The 18,416-nt window shown below is 41.0% G+C and overlaps 1 protein-coding gene across 3 annotated transcripts in view; it reads left to right on the forward strand.

Annotated features, from left to right (window-relative positions):
* usp45 (ubiquitin specific peptidase 45) overlaps positions 1 to 12,810 on the forward strand; it is a 41,532-nt gene extending 28,722 nt beyond the window's left edge. For 2 of the 3 annotated variants that reach the window (XM_033641731.2, XM_033641732.2), the window contains exons 10-18: positions 1,156 to 1,237; positions 1,555 to 1,646; positions 2,383 to 2,439; positions 2,645 to 2,776; positions 4,626 to 5,292; positions 6,271 to 6,368; positions 6,540 to 6,626; positions 6,782 to 6,926; positions 9,884 to 12,810. In XM_033641731.2, coding sequence (XP_033497622.1) covers positions 1,156 to 1,237; positions 1,555 to 1,646; positions 2,383 to 2,439; positions 2,645 to 2,776; positions 4,626 to 5,292; positions 6,271 to 6,368; positions 6,540 to 6,626; positions 6,782 to 6,926; positions 9,884 to 10,014 — 1,491 coding nt within the window. In that variant the 3' untranslated portion in view covers positions 10,015 to 12,810. Of the gene's footprint in view, positions 1 to 1,155; positions 1,238 to 1,554; positions 1,647 to 2,382; positions 2,440 to 2,644; positions 2,777 to 4,625; positions 5,293 to 6,270; positions 6,369 to 6,539; positions 6,627 to 6,781; positions 6,927 to 9,883 lie in introns of those variants that run through there. The other variant, XR_004502496.2, reaches the window with a different exon arrangement.
* Positions 12,811 to 18,416: the final 5,606 nt, after the last annotated feature.

Here is an 18,416-nt window from a genome sequence, read left to right on the forward strand (position 1 = left end):
AATCCAATCAAGGAGGTAAAGAGGGAGGGGGTACTGCGCCCTCTATTCATTCACTCAGAAACTCATTTATACAGCCAAGCACAGAGATACAGTGGCATTTTGGCCTGCATTGTTGAATATTTTTTACAAATGAATGCAAACATTAAACTAGGTACTAACTTTTCTAATGAAGATGAGATGTATCATAGAAGTGTTTTTGATATAGCTGGACAAACATGACACACACATTTTTTCTTAAGCTGACAGCGAATAACCCATACCTACTGAGTCTGAATAAACCCATTCATATTGAATTGGCGTATTTGAGATATTCATATATACTGATTAGATTATATACACATAATGTCCTGTGTGAGTGTGTGTCACAGAGAGAGACTGGTATTTTTGCAGTGGGTGTCACCAACCTTTTAGAGGCCCTAAGTGTTTGTGTTGATTGGCCATTAGTATCAGAGATCCTAATATGCTAATTTGGCCCCAGTCAATTATCACCAATTAGCTGAGACGGTAGGTATTACTCTCTCAGGGCATGGACTGTCCTTCTTCACCCCGTCTTCATTTTAGTTTCCACCCCTGCACCCTTGTACCAGCAACCCTCTCCACCTCCCCTAACCCCCTCCCTCGGCCCCATCCCGTGTGGGACAGTGCATGCTGTTATTTTGGGGAGGGAGATGGGGGGTTGCTGGTAATTAATTAGTAGGAGAGCTTCAGCCTGGTTTGACTGCTGAGTGAGTGGGGTGCATGCCGGCCAGGCTGGGATTAATAGGACTTTTTGACCTAAATAGCCAGTCCAGTGCGTGGGTCCCGAGACAATGGGGGCTGACTGGTCTCGACCACAGACACAGACTGTGGCCAATTATCTATTGATTGGTGCTTTACTGTGGCTGTGCCTCTTCACAGCTCTGTCACCAACACACTCACTGACCATGTCACCTTCAATAAGAGGGCGCCGTGAAGGACTTATAGACATACACATACATGCGCTGTTAATTAAGATCTACATGGTAACGTTTTTAGACAAGGCTAGAATTTGATATTTCACTAATGGATGTAATGGAGAGAATTCAAGAAAAACATCCCAGAGTGGATTTTATTTTAATTGATGTATTTATTTTGCATTAAATCTGCATTGTTCTGTTATTCTGTGTTTGTGTCCAGAGGGTGAAAGCGGGAATTCTGAAGGCTTTCAACAATCCCACCGAAAAGACAGCAGATGAAGAGACCAAACGCCAAGTCAAAGGTTCATATACTCGCTGCGGTGGATAAGATGGCTAAGATCAATAGTCCCATCTTGTGGCAGTTAATGGAAGTACAGCTCAGTTACTAATCAGGCAAAGGGTGGTTCGATGGAACACAGCACAGTATAGCCTTTGTTGGATACACCTTCACTGTTACCTGCAACGTTCTATTCATATGATCAACAAAACCAGTTATATACAGTTAGTCCTCAGCCTTTATTGGAGATATAATAGTGAGCAGAAAGGTTTAGTGGAGTGAATTGACAGGTTAATGATGACATTTTTCAATTAAAAACTATGTCTCTGTTTTTCCCTCTAGCGTACGGAAAGGAAGGTGTGAAAATGAACTTTGTGGACCGCATTTTTGTTGGCGAGCTGACTAACACAATTATGTGTGAAGAGTGCGAGCATGTAAGTGTATGTGGTTGAATTATAGAATAGTCTGTGTGAACCAATCAGGCAGAGCTCAATGCAGTGCCCTCAATGGAACACGTATGAAGCACAAGGTCGGCAAGTTCACACGTTATTCAGCCAACCTTGACTCAGTAGTGCCTTCAAATACAGTTAATGTAAAACCCAGTTAAACTGAAATTTCAGTTTGTTTTGCTACTGCTTTATTTAAACAATCACTGCTGGAGTTGCAATAGATTTCCAGACATTTTCTGTCACAAATTGAATTTGTCACTGGCCTGAAGTGAAGCTAACCAAGATTAGGTTGCCATTTCTCATCTTGCTTTTATATCCAAGCATCATTTTTAACTTTGTTACCCACAACCAAACTGAAAAACTGAAAAATAAGTCAGAGAAAACAGAAGTCAACAGAAAAAACAAAACCAAAAAGCCCTTCAAGAACCAGCTCAGACACCAACTGTTTGCAGCAGGCATTTACAATAACGTGGGGGCTCAGCTTCGAGTTGTTAACAAAGCAAATGTCACTATGAAAACTTATGAACATCCTTGAAGGTAGAGAGCACCAGGTGTGGAGCTGGAGAGCAATAAGCAGAGAATCAATTGCTTCCCAGATGTCCTCTTAGTCTTGTTGAAAATCAGCAGCAGAAGTTTATTAACAACTGGCTGTAATTTTGACTTTTTGAGAAGGTGATGAATATATTTGCTGACATTGACTTGTGTGTGATTTTTCTTTCAGATCTCCACAGTGAAGGAGGCTTTCATAGACATCTCCTTACCCATCATAGAGGAGAGGGTGAGCTGCTGCAGTTGTTCATAAGAAAATCGATAAAAAAAATATCAAAGGATGATAATTATCACTCTAAAACAGCATACCTATTTTATTGAGTAAGAAAATTGACACAGTTAGATGACAGGTTGAAGTGTTTTCAGAAGAAAAATTCTGCGGTATTGGTTATAGTTCAACTTTGAACTGATGATTCTTTATTTGTCAAACTCAGATATCAAAACCGTCCAACCCTGGTAGGCTGGGGAAGGGCAGCCGGGAGCAGGACACACACATGACTCACAGCGACCAGGTTTTTTCCGCAGCACACTCGGTCAACAGAAACACCAGGAAGCTGAGCGGGCAGGTGGGGATGTGCATGTAAAGAGTACTAGTGCTGCTTAATCTAAAAGTGATTTCTCATTAAGCAGTGATTTGCTGGGTTTGTGCATTTGATTGTTTCTGTATCATGCCAGTGTTTGGGTTTCTCCGTTATCTGAAGACAGGTGTAGGTAAACATGTTTTTGCGAAGTGCTTCAGCCTGGGCTTTAGTGTCAGTTTCTATTTTTCCCTCCTGAATGTGATTTAAAAGAAGACTAAGGCTGATACTTTAGATTCCACAAGGAGAAATTCTCATTGTAACTTCACCACCAATTGAAATACAAAGTAATTACAGGATGTCATATGTCGTATAATGTGGGTAAGCTGATAGCTGATGTTTTTCAGATCTGTAATTACCACTTCATATTTATTCAATTTGATTCTTATTACACATCCATGTCATACCCTATTTCCATGTTGACTCTGCTCAATTAAGACTCTACCCTTGCAGATAGGGCCACAAAGCTTACACAGTATTTCGATTCTGGCACACCAGACTACATCCACACTAATACATTTTTATTTTAAAACACAACTATTGCTACGCCTAGTGTCCACACTACTCCAGCTGACTACAAATGCAGTTTTGGAAGCCATACCAGAGACCTTTGAAAATACTGCTGGCCTTTGAGTTTGAAATCTTCGGTCACATTTTTGTCTAGACGGGCAAAACTGAGATTCTTAAAAACAATGAAGGAGACACCTACATTTGCTTCCAGCTTGGGTCTTATTAGTCGCAAAGTGTCAAACCAAAATATCATAGCTAGGTCTGCATACCTGCATATTGTTGCCATGGCTTCCTCCTGTGATGGATAATCCTCTTGGAACCACTCTAATATGACGCTAATATAACTCCCAATCTGTTTTCTGCCACTGCCAGCACCTTATACTCATTTGTTCATTTAGGTAACAGTTCCAACTTGTCCTCAGTCCAAGCAAAGAAATCTCTGGTTGTACGTTTAGTCATCTCCATGGTATTGTCTGTCACTAAGAAAAGGAAAAAAGCCTGCACACTGCTCCAAGTCACAACTGTGGTTTATTAGGACAACGTTTCGATCCAGAAGGGATCTTCGTCAGGTCAAAGGGAACGAAACGTTGTCCTAATAAACCACAGTTTTGACTTGGAGCAGTGTGCAGGCTTTTTCCCTTTTCTTGCTTGCTTGTTGCTTGTTGACAGCCTCGCACCTACCGGTGATGTGCGTATATCTCCTCCTCCTCTACTATTGTCTGTCACTAAGCAACCAGCCGCAGAGTAGACAGTTTATACTAAACAATTCAGGTGTTTTAGTATAAATGGAAATTATATCTAATGCACTCTTGTGTACGGGGATCATTGTCGTTAAAAACATAATAGTGTGGATATGACCGAAGCATTGCAGGATATCTCCTATGATGTACTAGGTGGAAAATGTTTTCCCACATCGCGTCACCAAGCTGTCCTGTTATTTCTTTCTGTTACATCGGGCCAGGGTCAGATGTTTTCTCACTACAATGTCAGTTTCCAGCCATCCTTACAAAGTAGCATGCAATAGTCTCTCCTCAGAGTCAAATGTGCTGCTTTAAGATGATGTAATCAAGGCACAGCATTTACAGCATCCCTTCCTCATCTCTTGTGTGTTTGTGTCATAGATATAGATGTTGGTATCTTTTGCATGCCTTTACTGGCAGTGTGAGTCCTTTTATTCACATTTTAGCTGTGCAAGAAATAGTTGGAAGATAGCCAGAGCAAATTTTATGAAAAAAAAAAAAAAAAATAATAATAAAGATCCTTTATGACCAACATGTAAAATTGCATCCCTGAAAGGGGCTCATGTATCTGTTCTTGTTTCCCCCAGAAGCAGCAGAGCAGGAAGTCTTCAAGCTCCGTGGAGGAGAAGGGAGCAAGCTGCAGTGTGGAGCGGGTGGAGGAGGAGGGCGTAGCTGTTGGATCAGCTCGTGGTGTCTCTGTTTGCAAGATGGCTGCTGCCGGCAGCCTTTCAGATGGCAGCGAAAGAGACTCAGGTGCTCAGGACAGCAGTAATGACGCTGACAGTGAGGCCTCAGAGAGCGAGTGGGCCCCACGCACCTCCTCCTCCAGCCACAGCCACGGGCACATGTCCACCCCATCGTCCACCTCCACCCTCACTCCATCCCCTACGCCCATCTCTGCCTCCTCCCCCTCGTCATCATCCTCCATGAGGCAAAGTGGTGCAGTAGAGCAGCTCGTCACTGCAGTGTCTAAAGTCAACCTCGGGTTCGCTCCTGGGGACTGCTCTCCTTCTACACACTGTTCTCAGGAGGAGCAGGGAGAGACGCAGTCACGAGATAACCTCCACCATCAACACCACCAGGGGGCCTTCCAGGCACTGTCCCACAGTTACACACCCAGCTCCAAGGAGTGCTCCATCCAGTCCTGCCTCCACCAGTTCACTTCTGTGGAACTGCTGATGGGCAACAACAAGCTGCTGTGTGAGAACTGCACTGAACGCAGACAGAAACAGCTGCGCAAGAGCAGCTCAGCCGGTAAGACAAAACATATGAAACAACAAAAAGCTGAGTGTTTCTAAATTATTGCCAGTGGGTATGCAGCTAGCGATTGTTTGTTATTATTGATTAGTCTGCCAGTTATTTTCTTGATTCATTATTTTGCCAGTAAAATGTTAGAAAATAGTGAAACCTATGCAATTTACCAGAGCCCAAGGTGACGTCTTCAAATGATGTTTCATCCCACTAAATCCAAAGCTGTCAAGTTTATTATTGTACATGACAAAGAAAAACATTAAATGATCACATTTAAGAAGTGTGTAACCAGCAAAGGTTCAGCTTTTCTCTTTAAAAAAAATTCAAAAACAATTATTTAATTATGTAGAGTTTCATTTAATTTTCTTTTGATTGACTAATCAAAAAATCAACTAATCGTTACAACTCTAATTGCCAGATTATTGTACATCTGATCATTTAATCACAGGTCATCCCCTAGGAAGCCCTTTCAGTGATACTTCATTTACAAAATCCATCTTTGAATATCAAACTCTCAACCACAGTATGCTCGATTGTTGGCTGTAAATAGTTTTGAGTTTTGTCCTTCATGGCGGCCGTAGGCAGCTTGAGTTCTTGCCAGTAAAAATAGATTCCAACAATGACCAGATTTTGCTCTGAAAGAAGTATCAAAACGTCCATAGAAACTTCTCAGTCTACTTCTGTGGTGCACTTCACTCCTTTGCTCTCTGATTGTGTGCTCACTGAGTTCTAAACACTCTGACCATGTGGAGTTCATCAGTAGCAGCTTGTGTTTACACACATCAGAACAAGTGCAAATTCTTACTAGTGTCAAGATGAAGGGCTACAGTCTGTAATGTCAATGAGCACTTGCTGTTTTCAGTGTTTGCCTCAATCACTCAAATCTTTATACAAAAGATTCCTGACTGTTCATTTAAATACAACAAAGTGTATTTTTTAACAGTTAAATCTGACATTTCTTATCTTTTGTTGTTGGCATAGACAAGAAGCTGGAGAAGATTTACACCAGCGCTAGGAAGCAAATGCTGATATCTTTGCTGCCTCCTGTCATCACGTTGCATCTTAAACGCTTCCATCAGGTGAGCAGGCACATACACACTGCCTTTTCGTTTTTTGTCACGCTGACAGGAAATTGTTGAGTGCAGTAGTGTGGGTGTTTGACATATCCTAAACAGTGATGTTGAAGGGCTTCTGTTGTGGTCTACAGACCTAAATGCTAAATTGCTGCCACTCTGGTTTTGTATTTTAAGGCAGGGATGAACTTACGAAAAGTGAACCGCCATGTTGACTTTCCCCTCATCTTGGATCTGGCTCCATTCTGCTCGGCATCCTGCAAGGTAAAATATATTCGGTGTGCTTGAATAAATTTTAGTTATTCTGTTTGTAATGAATGTTCTTGGTTGGTACTGTTTCTGGAGACTTCGATCTCTGTATCTTTTACTTTTTTAGCTCTGTTTCTCTTTCTGCTAACCTTCATTCTCCTTCTTTCTAGAACCTGGCAGCTGGTGAGCGTGTCCTCTACAGCCTGTATGGGATTGTCGAACACAGTGGCTCAATGCGGGGAGGCCACTACACTGCATATGTAAAAGTGCGCGCTCCCCAGAGGAAAACAGAACACCACCACAGGAACCTGTCAGGTCAGGGTTTGTATCTCTGAGCTCCTTTAAGACCTTTAAACTATTTCCTGTGTTAGCATGATTGTTTGCTGTTTGTGAAAGCAGTCAGTATTGTGCAGCAAAGACCTTGCTCCTTGTAACCTCAGAGATGTCCTCAACAAAGGACAGGATGAATTGAGGTCTCTGCTCTATAGATTAGTGTTGTCTACTTTTTTCTTTTCTCCTCTCAAGAAGAGTGTCCAGATTTGCACAATAGCGCTGGGAGGTACTTTTAAAACTCAAGGAAGCAGTTGTCCTCGCTAGACATTGTTGTTATTGGAGCCATAGGTTGGTGATGACACAAGGATCAAACGTGTCATTATGATGACCGCAGACAAACTGTAGTTCAGTCATGTGGTACACAGTATCTACCTGTTCTAACACCTACAGACTGTACGTGAATATTGAACATTCTTCACCTTAGTGCCCCTAAACATTGCCCTTTGGATGCTTTACTTGAAAACATTAAGTGAATGCAATGTTTAGAGTTAGGTCTAGATAGGGTGACCAGATTACATGTCACCAGAGTGAAAAATTCAGGACAGTCCCAAATCACGAATCCTGTCTGCTTGTCACAAAAATTAAACATTACAGTTACAGAGAATATGAACAAGCTAAAACATGAGCTGTCTGTACAATGAAATGCTGAAGGGACCTGACATGGTGACACAGTAATATTGGAAAACACTGTACTGAGATTATTGTGTACTTTTGCTGCTAAATTGTCATGAATAGTTGATAACATTAGAGTTGTACATGCCTCCGATACTGCCTAAAATGCCGTAATGGGTATCGGCAAGTACAGCCTATGACCAGTCCGATACCACGTAATGCCTCATGTCATTACACATACGCATGCTACAGGCAAACGAAACAGAAACGGAGCAGAGTTTAAAAAGCATTCTACTGTAGCCTTTAAAATGTCTTTTTTACCAAATTGTGTGGCTGCACTTTAACCTGTGTCTTGATCTATGTCAACACTGGATAATAATGATAAAAAAAAGTTTTATGGCATTCATTCTATTATTATGTATTTATTTCTTAATAGTTTACATACAGTTTTAGGAGTTAAGACATACAACAATTCATATGCCACCCATTTTTATTTTACGTGCTGGTATCGGATTGATTAGTAGATCAATCTTTTTTTTTCTTTGTCTTTTTTCTTTTTTTTTTTTTTTTACACCCTGAATCCGTGAAAATATTCTGATTAAACCACCTACGTGGGCTACAATTCCAGATTTTAGTTATTAAAAAATGTCCAGTTGTAAGAGTATATGTCAGAGCGTTAGTGATGTGTTTTCACTTGTCTATTGCACCAATCAGGCTTTCATAAATAACGGATTGTTGATGTCATTCGACCTTTTTTAAACCAGATGATGGAGAATGCAGCCACCTCTGCAGGAAGAATTTGTTATAGCTCTTACATTTCAATTACAGTCTTAGCTGCTGAGAAGACATTTAAAATGACTGTAACATACCTGTCATCTGTGTGTGATGTGTCTTATAAACACAGCCAGGACACTGTGCTTCATGTCATCCTGAATTCTATGTAATGGATGGTTTACCCATTGTTACATACAACACAGTCATTGGTTTTCTTTTTCCTCATGACAGACAGTTGACTTTATGAACAAAAATAATATTTTGAGCATTGACTTTTGACTTAGTTGACACTGATGTACTGGAGGCCACACCCACCATGGCCATATGAACATGCCCACCCTCAACTGCTCTGTCCTGAATTTCACCCATTCCCATCTGGTAGGGATGGGCAGCACAAGCAAAAACACTATTCGAAAATCATGGCAACTATTGGACAATTTTTCGATCCAGAACAAATGTGTTAATAAGCCTTTTAGCTATTTAAATTGTCTAATTGGCTATTCAGATATTCAGTGTGTGAGAATTTCACCAAAGCTAAACTAGTTTATGTCACTGAAATACAGAGATATATTTAAATCAAGCAGAGATGTCTCAGACATACTTCCCTAGACTATTTAAGGAGAAAGGGGCGCAACATAAAAAACAACAATTTCCTTCCCTCCCCAGTCCCCAAATCTGTCCTTGTAAGACTATAAAACTACAGTTTGCTCATTCTTTACACAGTTCCTCTTCTATGGCATTACAAGAAGTTTGCCCTACAGGGTGAACCCTGATCAAGATAAAAAGAAAATCCTAACATTAGCACTTAAAAAAACAAACAAACATGAAACAGGACACATAAGGTACATGAAAGAAAAAGGTGATATACTGTATCCCTACAATGTCTTACAGAAGGAGTATCTCCAGCAGATACAGTGTAACCTTTAATATTTACACTATGTTCAAGTTAGTTAAGGTGAGGACACACATTATGACTATTGAGCCGACCATGACAATGATTTGTACAGGACGACTAAGCAGCAGGACATTCAGACACAGCGAACTAGCAGGCGCACTCACCTCAGCGGGCAGGATACAGTGCACATAGCAAAACACTAAGCAACTGAATACAGCAATGTCAAGGCTTTTTTGTTGTTGTACTAATTCTTTTGGTGCCAGCATGTAGTAGCCAGTTGAGGAATCTCAGTCCAAGGCATTCTACACTGTCTTCACCCTGTAACTATCATGGTGGCTGCAGCTTGATTGACAGTTGCAGCAGAGTACAACTTTTTGTCCCCGTGTGACATTGAGAAGCTTTAAAATGTTTTGCGCTAGTTGGGCTCGGTCCGTCTTTTTTATCAGATGTATTATTTGAGCTTTGTTATTGTGGAGCCAACCTCTGACAGCTTGTTGTTTACCCACGCTGGACTTAAGTCCATTTTTCTTATTGACATCCCCGCCATGAGAAAAAAACAGCACTGCAGAGCTGATTATTTCTCAAATATTTAATCATTCTCTGTGTCCCTGCAATACTGACACTGAGTGTTTTTTTTTTTGTTTGTTTTGTTTTTCAGGTGCAAGGGAGGCCGGCAGCAGCTTCCAGGGCCAGTGGGTGTACATCAGTGATACCACCGTTCAGACGGTACCAGAGTCAAGGGTACTCAACTCTCAGGCATACCTGCTCTTCTACGAGGAAATGCTGTAACGTTACAAACAAAAGTACTTTTTTTCCGAGATCTCTGTTAAGCTTTGCATTATTTTGGTTCATGCCTGTACTACTCGTCATACTGTATCTGTGAGTGGGTGGAGGGAGAAAAGGGAAAGACTTCACTGTACACTCACTTATCTTACATGAAAGAAATGACCCTCTGTGCCATTTGCATATAAATTCTTAACTGAAATTGGCACCTCTGAATATCTTAGATCACAGGCTGTAAAATAAAGATGGAAGACATGACAGCTCCTCAGAAGTGAAGCCAAAATGTCTCGATTCTGATAGCAGACAGAACTGTCGCCTCAAACTCTTCTTACACACTGTTTTCATCTTCAGTCTGACATTGCATCTAATGATTTCTAGGGGGGGGGGGGGGGGGGGGGGATTCAATTCTCCCTAACCAATCACTAGAGACTAACATAAATGCCTGAATCTAATGCCATTTTTAGTCCACACCGATGCATAGCCATGCCAGTATACCTGTTTTAATGACTTACTTAGGCCTTAGTATTTCTTTCGAAACATAGGCCATTGATGAATAGTGTCCACCCTCGTAACATGTCTATTTTGCTGGGGTTTTCAACTCGTCAACTCGGTGGACTAGGCTGATTCCAAGGTCTGGACTCAGGCAAGTGCAAGATGGCAGCGCCTTATCTGGGATAGTTTGGCTTCATTTTTGAACAGTGAGAAGAAGTGCAGGTGCGTCTTCCATCTTTATATACAGTCATTGTCTTCAATATATAAAAAACAAGTTATTTTCTGGTTTTCATTCCTGTTTAAAAACCCTAACCTTTAAAAAGAGGTGCGGAGAAAAGTGTTACAGAACCTGAGCTGTTATCGTCTATCTCAGTCACAATCACGTGCCTGAGATATTAAGTGCATGGAGTTTTCTACAGTTACTAACAGGAAAGCAGAATTATCGCATGCTAAACTGCACTCAGCACTGACTAGTTGATGTCAAGTGTGTGTGTGCGTGTGCACATACGCACACATGTATGAGTGAATGAGTGAGTGAGAGACAGGGGAATGTAGATCTCAGGTGCTATGTGTATCATTTTCACACCAGTAAACTATTGCAACATTTAATTTTGGTCAGTATTACAGCTAGTGTAATTAAACAGGATGACTTCTCTGTCTGCATTCACCACTAAATATTTGTCCATTGTTGGTAGATTTGTTAAGTCATGTGCTTGATTCTCTGGCGATGGCAGATGATAGATGGTAAAAATGCCAAGAGAAAAATGAATTCAGGCATGTTTGTCCTTTTCAGTATAGAGAACGACGCATGAGGACGAGTCGCAATATCATTTATGACACAGTTTATGGAAAATATGGGCGTACATTTGAGAAACTCAAGCTGTTATAACACAGCACCAGTGGTAGAGCTGGGCAATATGGAAAAAATTAAATAACATAATATTTTTGACTAAATACCTCGATAAATATTGCAGCTATTGGTGCTTTTACTAAGTATTTACACAATGAGATTTTTTATAAGTAATCTTTAGTAATGGGGATATAATGACTAAGTGGGTAAAGACAAATGAAAGATCAGCTGAACAGTCCGTAAAACCAGGAAAAGCCAACACTTAGGATATTACGATATCCAGAGACGATATGTAGTTCATCACAATATTGATATAATATCGGCATATTGCCCAGCCCTAACCAAAGTTCTTTAACAGTGGCTAGTAATTGTCTCAGCCTTGCCCCTCTTTATTTATGATACTGAGAATAACCAAGCTATGACGGCTTCTAATAGTTAACATCAGCGTACTGGTTTTAATTGTTACACATAGCACCTTTAAAGAACAGCACAACAGTTATTTTACAGCCTCCTTTAAAAAGGATTGTCCTTTTTTTTTACATCAGAATGTATAAATGTAAGACTATCAGTGTCAGCCAAAGACGAGTTTTGCAACTGCAAGTCAGAGCAGAAAATCAAAACCAAACACACGAGAGGTTTACTTCACACAGTTTCTTTGACGTTAGTTCTTTCAAGGTCATCAGTATGGCTCTCGAGTGTCGTTGCACAAACAAACGCGCTCAATGTTTATCAGACCTACAAAGCGCCTTGTCTGCCTTCATTGTATCCCAGGTCTACTGTAACTGTGTAGGTGTGCTCACAAACCGATTAAGATGTTCCACAAAGAGTCAGCACCACAACAGACTGGCTTTTTATTCCCTAATGCTATCATTAAGGTTGAACTATAAAAAAAAGAAACAAACTCAAAGGCTTTGAGCCTGACTAGAAAACAAACATATTTGCTGTAATGTGCATGGGTTAATGTTCTAATGAATGTATTGCCTATCCTTGAAAATGTCTGTCAAATGAGCTGTTCATCTTTTTCTATGAAAATATTTTAGATGAAAACCTTTTTTTGTTGGTTGTCGGACATTTGCCAAAACAGTAGAAAGGAAACGTTTGAATATGTGCATCAGAATCTAAAGGTTTATTATGTTGTTTTTGAAACAAGGACAAATTCAGTGCCTGTGCTTCAGGTTTAAAATTCCTGTGCATGGTGAGAAGAAAAACATATGCAGAGAGGGATATGTGTGGCATATTTATGTACAGTACAAGTTACTGTAGGCAAAAATAAAAGAGGTTATATGTAATTGTACATACAAGAAACAAAACAAAACCATGGTGCTTCAGGCGTGCAGGGTTTTTCCTCAATACAGCTTTTTGTTTCCAGAAAATCATTTAATTTCCTTTATGAAATGATAAACATTTGGAATGAGTATAACTAGATACTGTATCAAAATAAATCTAATTTATGAACTGAATATTCTGCACTCCTCTTTCTCACTTCATCCACTGCTCTTGTGAACAAAGATCACAAAAGGAGAAGGTTTAGCTGTTTCTGCTTTGGACTTGATGTCATCCTGCTTTTATTCTAAGCGAGGTGTTGTCCACCATCGCTCTCGGCTGTCGCTGTGGATCCTGTGGCGCCATACTCAACCCATCCTCGCCAGTGATCGGCCCTGACGGGTGCAAAGCAGCACTGCTTCAGAACATGTCGCGAGCTGGTGAAGAGGAGGTGGGTGTGGAATCAGGAAAAGGGCAACGTCCAAAAACATCGCCTTGCACGTCATCTTGTTCCCACATGCAGTGACATGCGAGTCATGCTGCTGGAACATTAAAACAGGTTGTCAAGGCGCCACCAACAAAAAGAGCAAATCTTTTCTGAAATGCATTAGTCTATTTTTAAAGCGGGGGGGGCTTTTGGCTCGGGGACATGCTGCTGTGGCATTAGATGTGATTTAATCTCACTTAATGAAAGGCACCCTCCCCCCTGCGTGAGACAGTTGTAAGAAACTAATGCTGCAATGCTCATTACTGTCTACCTACCTACCAGCAGTGGAGGTTACATTTTACTGTTCTCACCATGCACGCCATTGTTACTCACCTAGGTTGACACCACACCACACAGACCCTGCAACACATTTTCTCACGCAAACCTCTGCACGAGCCTTAGGCTCTGCTCCTCACAGTGCATTTACATCACCACTATTCATTAACACCAACACAGCACATGACAGAGCACTGAACAACACCTGCACATAACCCCTTCCCTAAAACAGAGTACGCGTTAAACAGATTTCAGACATGTTTTAGGAAAATGGTGACACCCAGTAAGAGCTACAGGGCAACCGGACAGCAGTCACTTCACTTTACATTCTGTTTTTGGCTTTATTTTGCTGTGTTAAATGTTGCCATTGCGATATATCCAGCACACATGCTTAGAGTATGCTGCCCTCTACTGTTATAGAGACACATTTAAGCTTTCAGAAATATCAGCACATGGTGTGTTAAATGGCTGGATTATCACCTGAGCAAAGTGGACAACTGCCTCAGTGCCCCAGAGCTTTGTGGGCCAGAAGTCTCTGAGTTCACTGTGCAGCAGTTACTTTGATTGCAGTCTTCTTTGGTAATATCCAATATGTGAATTGAGGTATATACTTACATGGTTTCTGCTTTCAACTAATATCTTCTTGGGAGGCCCTGTGTCAAAATGTACTCTATTTTTCCAGTATTTTAGTTTTTTAGTTATGTATTATTTATTATAATACAGTGGTGGATGAGGTACTGAGATCTTTTACTAGAGTAAAAGTACAAAAATAGCATCAGAATGTTCCTTAGGTCAAAGTGTAAAACTCAACATGCAAGCAGCAAAGGGCTGCAAGCCAGATTTGAACTTGCAACCGCTGCAGCGAGGCAATGCCTCTGTACGCGGGGCGCAGGCACTATCCACTACGCTACCGACGCCCCACAAAGTATTCTGTTTGATAACCTGATGACAAGTTTTGGATTTTTTTTCCTGTAAAATAACAAGTAACAAGAGCTGACAAAAACATGTAGTGCAGGCAAAGTATTAAGTTATTTTCACTACTGATATTATACTTAAATTTAACTTATAGCCAAGGTGGGTTGGGAACCCCTGGAGGCTGGATTTAGGGTCCACAGCTCATTTACGCCCAGGTTCTCCTTAGTGGGTTAATCTGGCCCATTCTTGGCTTCACTACACTTAAACAGTTTGGTGTGCACCAAACAGTAGCATCCACCTGTTTGGCTGCTCAGTGTGGGTCCCAGTCCTACCTGTATTTCACGTCAAACCAGTGATTCTCTGGTACAAGTATTATCTGTCTATTTACACCCATCTCAAACACACAGGATGTATCACAAAGTCCTGAACTGTTTGTACTGTAGCATCTGCATCAACCAGGTCAGTCCATTCATCTCAAACTGTCCGTTTGTGTATGTTGAAGTAGTTTGTTGATTCAGTCTTTACTGTTCCATTCCTTGGTTGTTTGTGTCACCCAGTCAAGAAGTATTTGTTTTTTTAAACACACCTCCAGATGCACTTTCATTAAAGCTAAACATATACAGTATTATATGTACAATATACAGTATGCAACACAAAACTCTTGCATCATGTCTTAATGTTAATGCTGTTATCACAACAAACAAAACTGACAGTAACAACAATAGAGCAGTAAAATTATATTTCACAGAGGGAATTTCATTCTGTCTCTGAGTCGTCTTCAGGCAGGAATCAGCAGCAGATGTTTCTTTGCAGCCAACTGAAGAAGCCGCTGAATCCTCTCAACTTTTATGACCTTTGAAAAAGCAAAAGAGAACTCAACACAGCAGAAGTAACAGTGAACCACAGTGAATGGCCCTGATGGTTCAGACACAGGTTGACATGAATAATAATCCCTGCCTGTTATAGTGTGTTGCTGCTCTGTGACAGGAGGTTCATTTGCAGGGATCACAGGAGGTGGTGGCGCAGAAACCAGAGTAGGATCTGGTTCGGCTACTGGCTGTTCCTCTATATTATTGAAGCCAATTTTGGCAGGACGTTCAGCAGAGGGGGTGAGTTCATCCTGAGAGCTGGTGAAGCAAGCACCACAGCAGAGTCTGGTTCTGAGCTGGGTGCTGGCTGTTCCTCTACATCAGCCAGGCTAATGTTGGCAGGACGCTCACTACTGGAGGTCAGGTTGTCCTGTATTGCAGTGATGAAAGAAGGTTCATTACAGAGGGTGAGAGGAAGTGGTAGAGATGATAAAACCACAGAGGTTCAGCACTGATGGTCAGAGGAGCTGGTGGAGGAGTAATAACAGCAGAGTCTTGTTCTCTGAGGGGCTCAGTGTCCTCCTCCAGGGCAGGCTCCTCATTCACATCTTCAGCAGAGAAAGTTTCAGCCTCTGCACCATCCACCACAACTGCTGGCTGGATACAATCCACTTCTGTGTGAACCTGAGGCTGAAACAGTGCACAGATCTCTCCCACTGCAATGTCAGTGATAGGGTTCAGGACCTCTGTTGCAAAACAGTTGAGCTTCTTGACCAGGATGTCCTGAGTGTAACCCTGTCTAACCTCTTCCTGGATAGACATTCCTGGAAGTCATCTCTAAAGCAGCGGGAGAAGGTGACCTGAATGAGCAAAGTAGACACAGCAGCGGAGACATGGTCCTCAATGGCTTTTGCAGCTTCAACAGCCATTTTACTGAGCTGCTGGGAGGGCATGTTGAGGGAGGTGTTTTTAGGAGGTAACCAGAAGCCCTGCAGGACTTTTGGAACCACCTCCATCACCACCTCCTGTGGGCCCAGCAGTTTGGGGCTGGGGGTGTCCTGGTGCTGCTCTGTCAGGCTCCTGGTGTGCCTCTGAGCCTGGTGGATGATTGTGGGATGTCTGTAGGACACAGTCATTCAATGTTTGTTTTAAAAAGAGACATCACTACCACTGTGCTCTAACTGAGAGTAAATGTGTGTCAAATATGACTCACTGAAACTGAGGAGCGGCGGCCTCTGGACAGTTGAGCAGCCTTTTGGCTTCAGACTCAAACAAGAATGTTCAGTCACCAGTACAATCTAAACAAATATACAAGAGATCACGTGTCTTTATGTTAAAGTACAAGACTAAATGTATGAGACTTTACCAGTTATTTTATGTTGGTGTAGACTTTGAACTAAACTGGGTCTTATAGGAGCCGATGTGCCAGCCGATCTGTAGAGCCGCTCATATATGGGTGTGTCAGACAACATCTGAAGGAAATAATGTCGCTCATTAGTTTGTTTTTCAGAGGTTTATCTCCATCTGAAAATGTTTACAATCTAAAACCCTCTCACACACCCTGATGGGTCAGTAGATGCTTCGGCTTCGTTAAATAAACTGCATGGATATTCTGTAGCAGGTTTAACAGTCAAAGCGACAATGACATTTTTCAGTTCAGCAATTGACTCAAGAGTACTCCAATACAGTTGATCCTACAAGTGAACAGTGTGTCCCCAGGCTGAAGACTGAGCGAAGTCTGCAGAGAGATTCTCATAGATTCCACATTCTAGCAGTGTATGACATGCTTTATGTCTAGGTCAAAGGTCAGCTGACTGACCTGGGATGACCACAGGCGATAACGAATGCTATAAATTAAAAGAATGTACTCGGAAATGTCTGGATATATGTGATAATGACCAGATGGATAAAAAATAATCTACTTTGAGTACACAGCTCACATTTGTGCAATCATACATAAGCACAGAACCTGTCAGGGACCACCGTGTGTGTGTGCTTATTGAGTCTGTGGCTAATTTCCAACTCAGTTAACTACATTAAATAACAAAACTGGGCAATATGACTAAATATGATTATTACTAAGGACCACACAAAATATTTATTACAAGGATCTTCCTGCTCATACCAAAACTCCAGACTAACACTCCTATAATGAGTGGCTTTTGAATTTAATGCAAAATTAATTAAATAAAAAATGCATTCAACACTATTAGGCTTTTTTAATCATGTTGTAAATGAGATGGGATTAAAATACACATTGAGAATTAAAATCATGTTCCAGCTAAGTGACTGTATGGCACTGCAACCTACTGCAGAGTACTGTTAGAAGGGACATTAAAATAATGACTTCTTTACATCAGTACTCAGATGATGAGGATATTTATTAACCTGGTGCCAACTTCATGCTTCCTCTGAAACTTGGAGTGATGACCAAAGTGCTCTCTGAGTCGTAGTAGAAGTAGCATCAGTGGTAACTCATATAATACGTTTAACATATCACATTGTGATCCCAAAATTTGATTTTTTTGTAATCATCGTTTCAGGTTTGATGATATCTACCTACCATTGTCAAAGAGTAAGTCACACAAAAACATTCTAATTCATATTCATTGTAAACTTAGTTTGACAGGAAAGCAGGTTGAGTACTCATGTTCGTGTGTGTGTGTGTGTGTATAAAGGCTTAAATCTACAAGAATAGTATAGTTTTATTGATTATATCACAGAGTTATAAGCAGAGTCATGCACCATTTTTAGATTTTAATTACAGCAATCAGCGGAGTGAGTTCCATACACGTTTTAAGTAGTTCAGCATCACTGTGCTCATTATCATCAACCACATCAGCATTTAAATCACTGCAGTCTCTATGCTGCCTTTACGTGCTGCTTGAAAGCTCTTAGTTCAGAATGAAGACGTCATAGCGTAAAGTAAAACTTGGTTAAGTGGAGAAACTGCCAACAGGTGTGTAACTGATGGTTTAAAGGGGGACACCACTTAAATTAAAAGTTCCAATATGTTATTGTCATGACCAAGGAAAGATCAATTAATATTTGTGAACATGAGTTACACTCTCTCAAAGACAGAAACCAGAGAGGTAAGTCTCAAACTTATGATGTCACAGGGTATAATGTCTGAAGCTGCTGCATAGACAATGAATGGGAGACTGATGTTGTGAATCCTCGGGATGTTTTCTTTTTTAAACCCAAATGAGCTTTACTGTAGTGTTCTCAGTTCTGAAACACAAAATGTACCCCTGTACTCAGAATGTTCTCCTGGGTGCTCTCAGTATCATCTATGACATCTTTCCCGATTGACCTA

Source organism: Epinephelus lanceolatus, chromosome 10, assembly GCF_041903045.1.
Source record: "Epinephelus lanceolatus isolate andai-2023 chromosome 10, ASM4190304v1, whole genome shotgun sequence".
NCBI lineage: Eukaryota > Metazoa > Chordata > Actinopteri > Perciformes > Serranidae > Epinephelus > Epinephelus lanceolatus.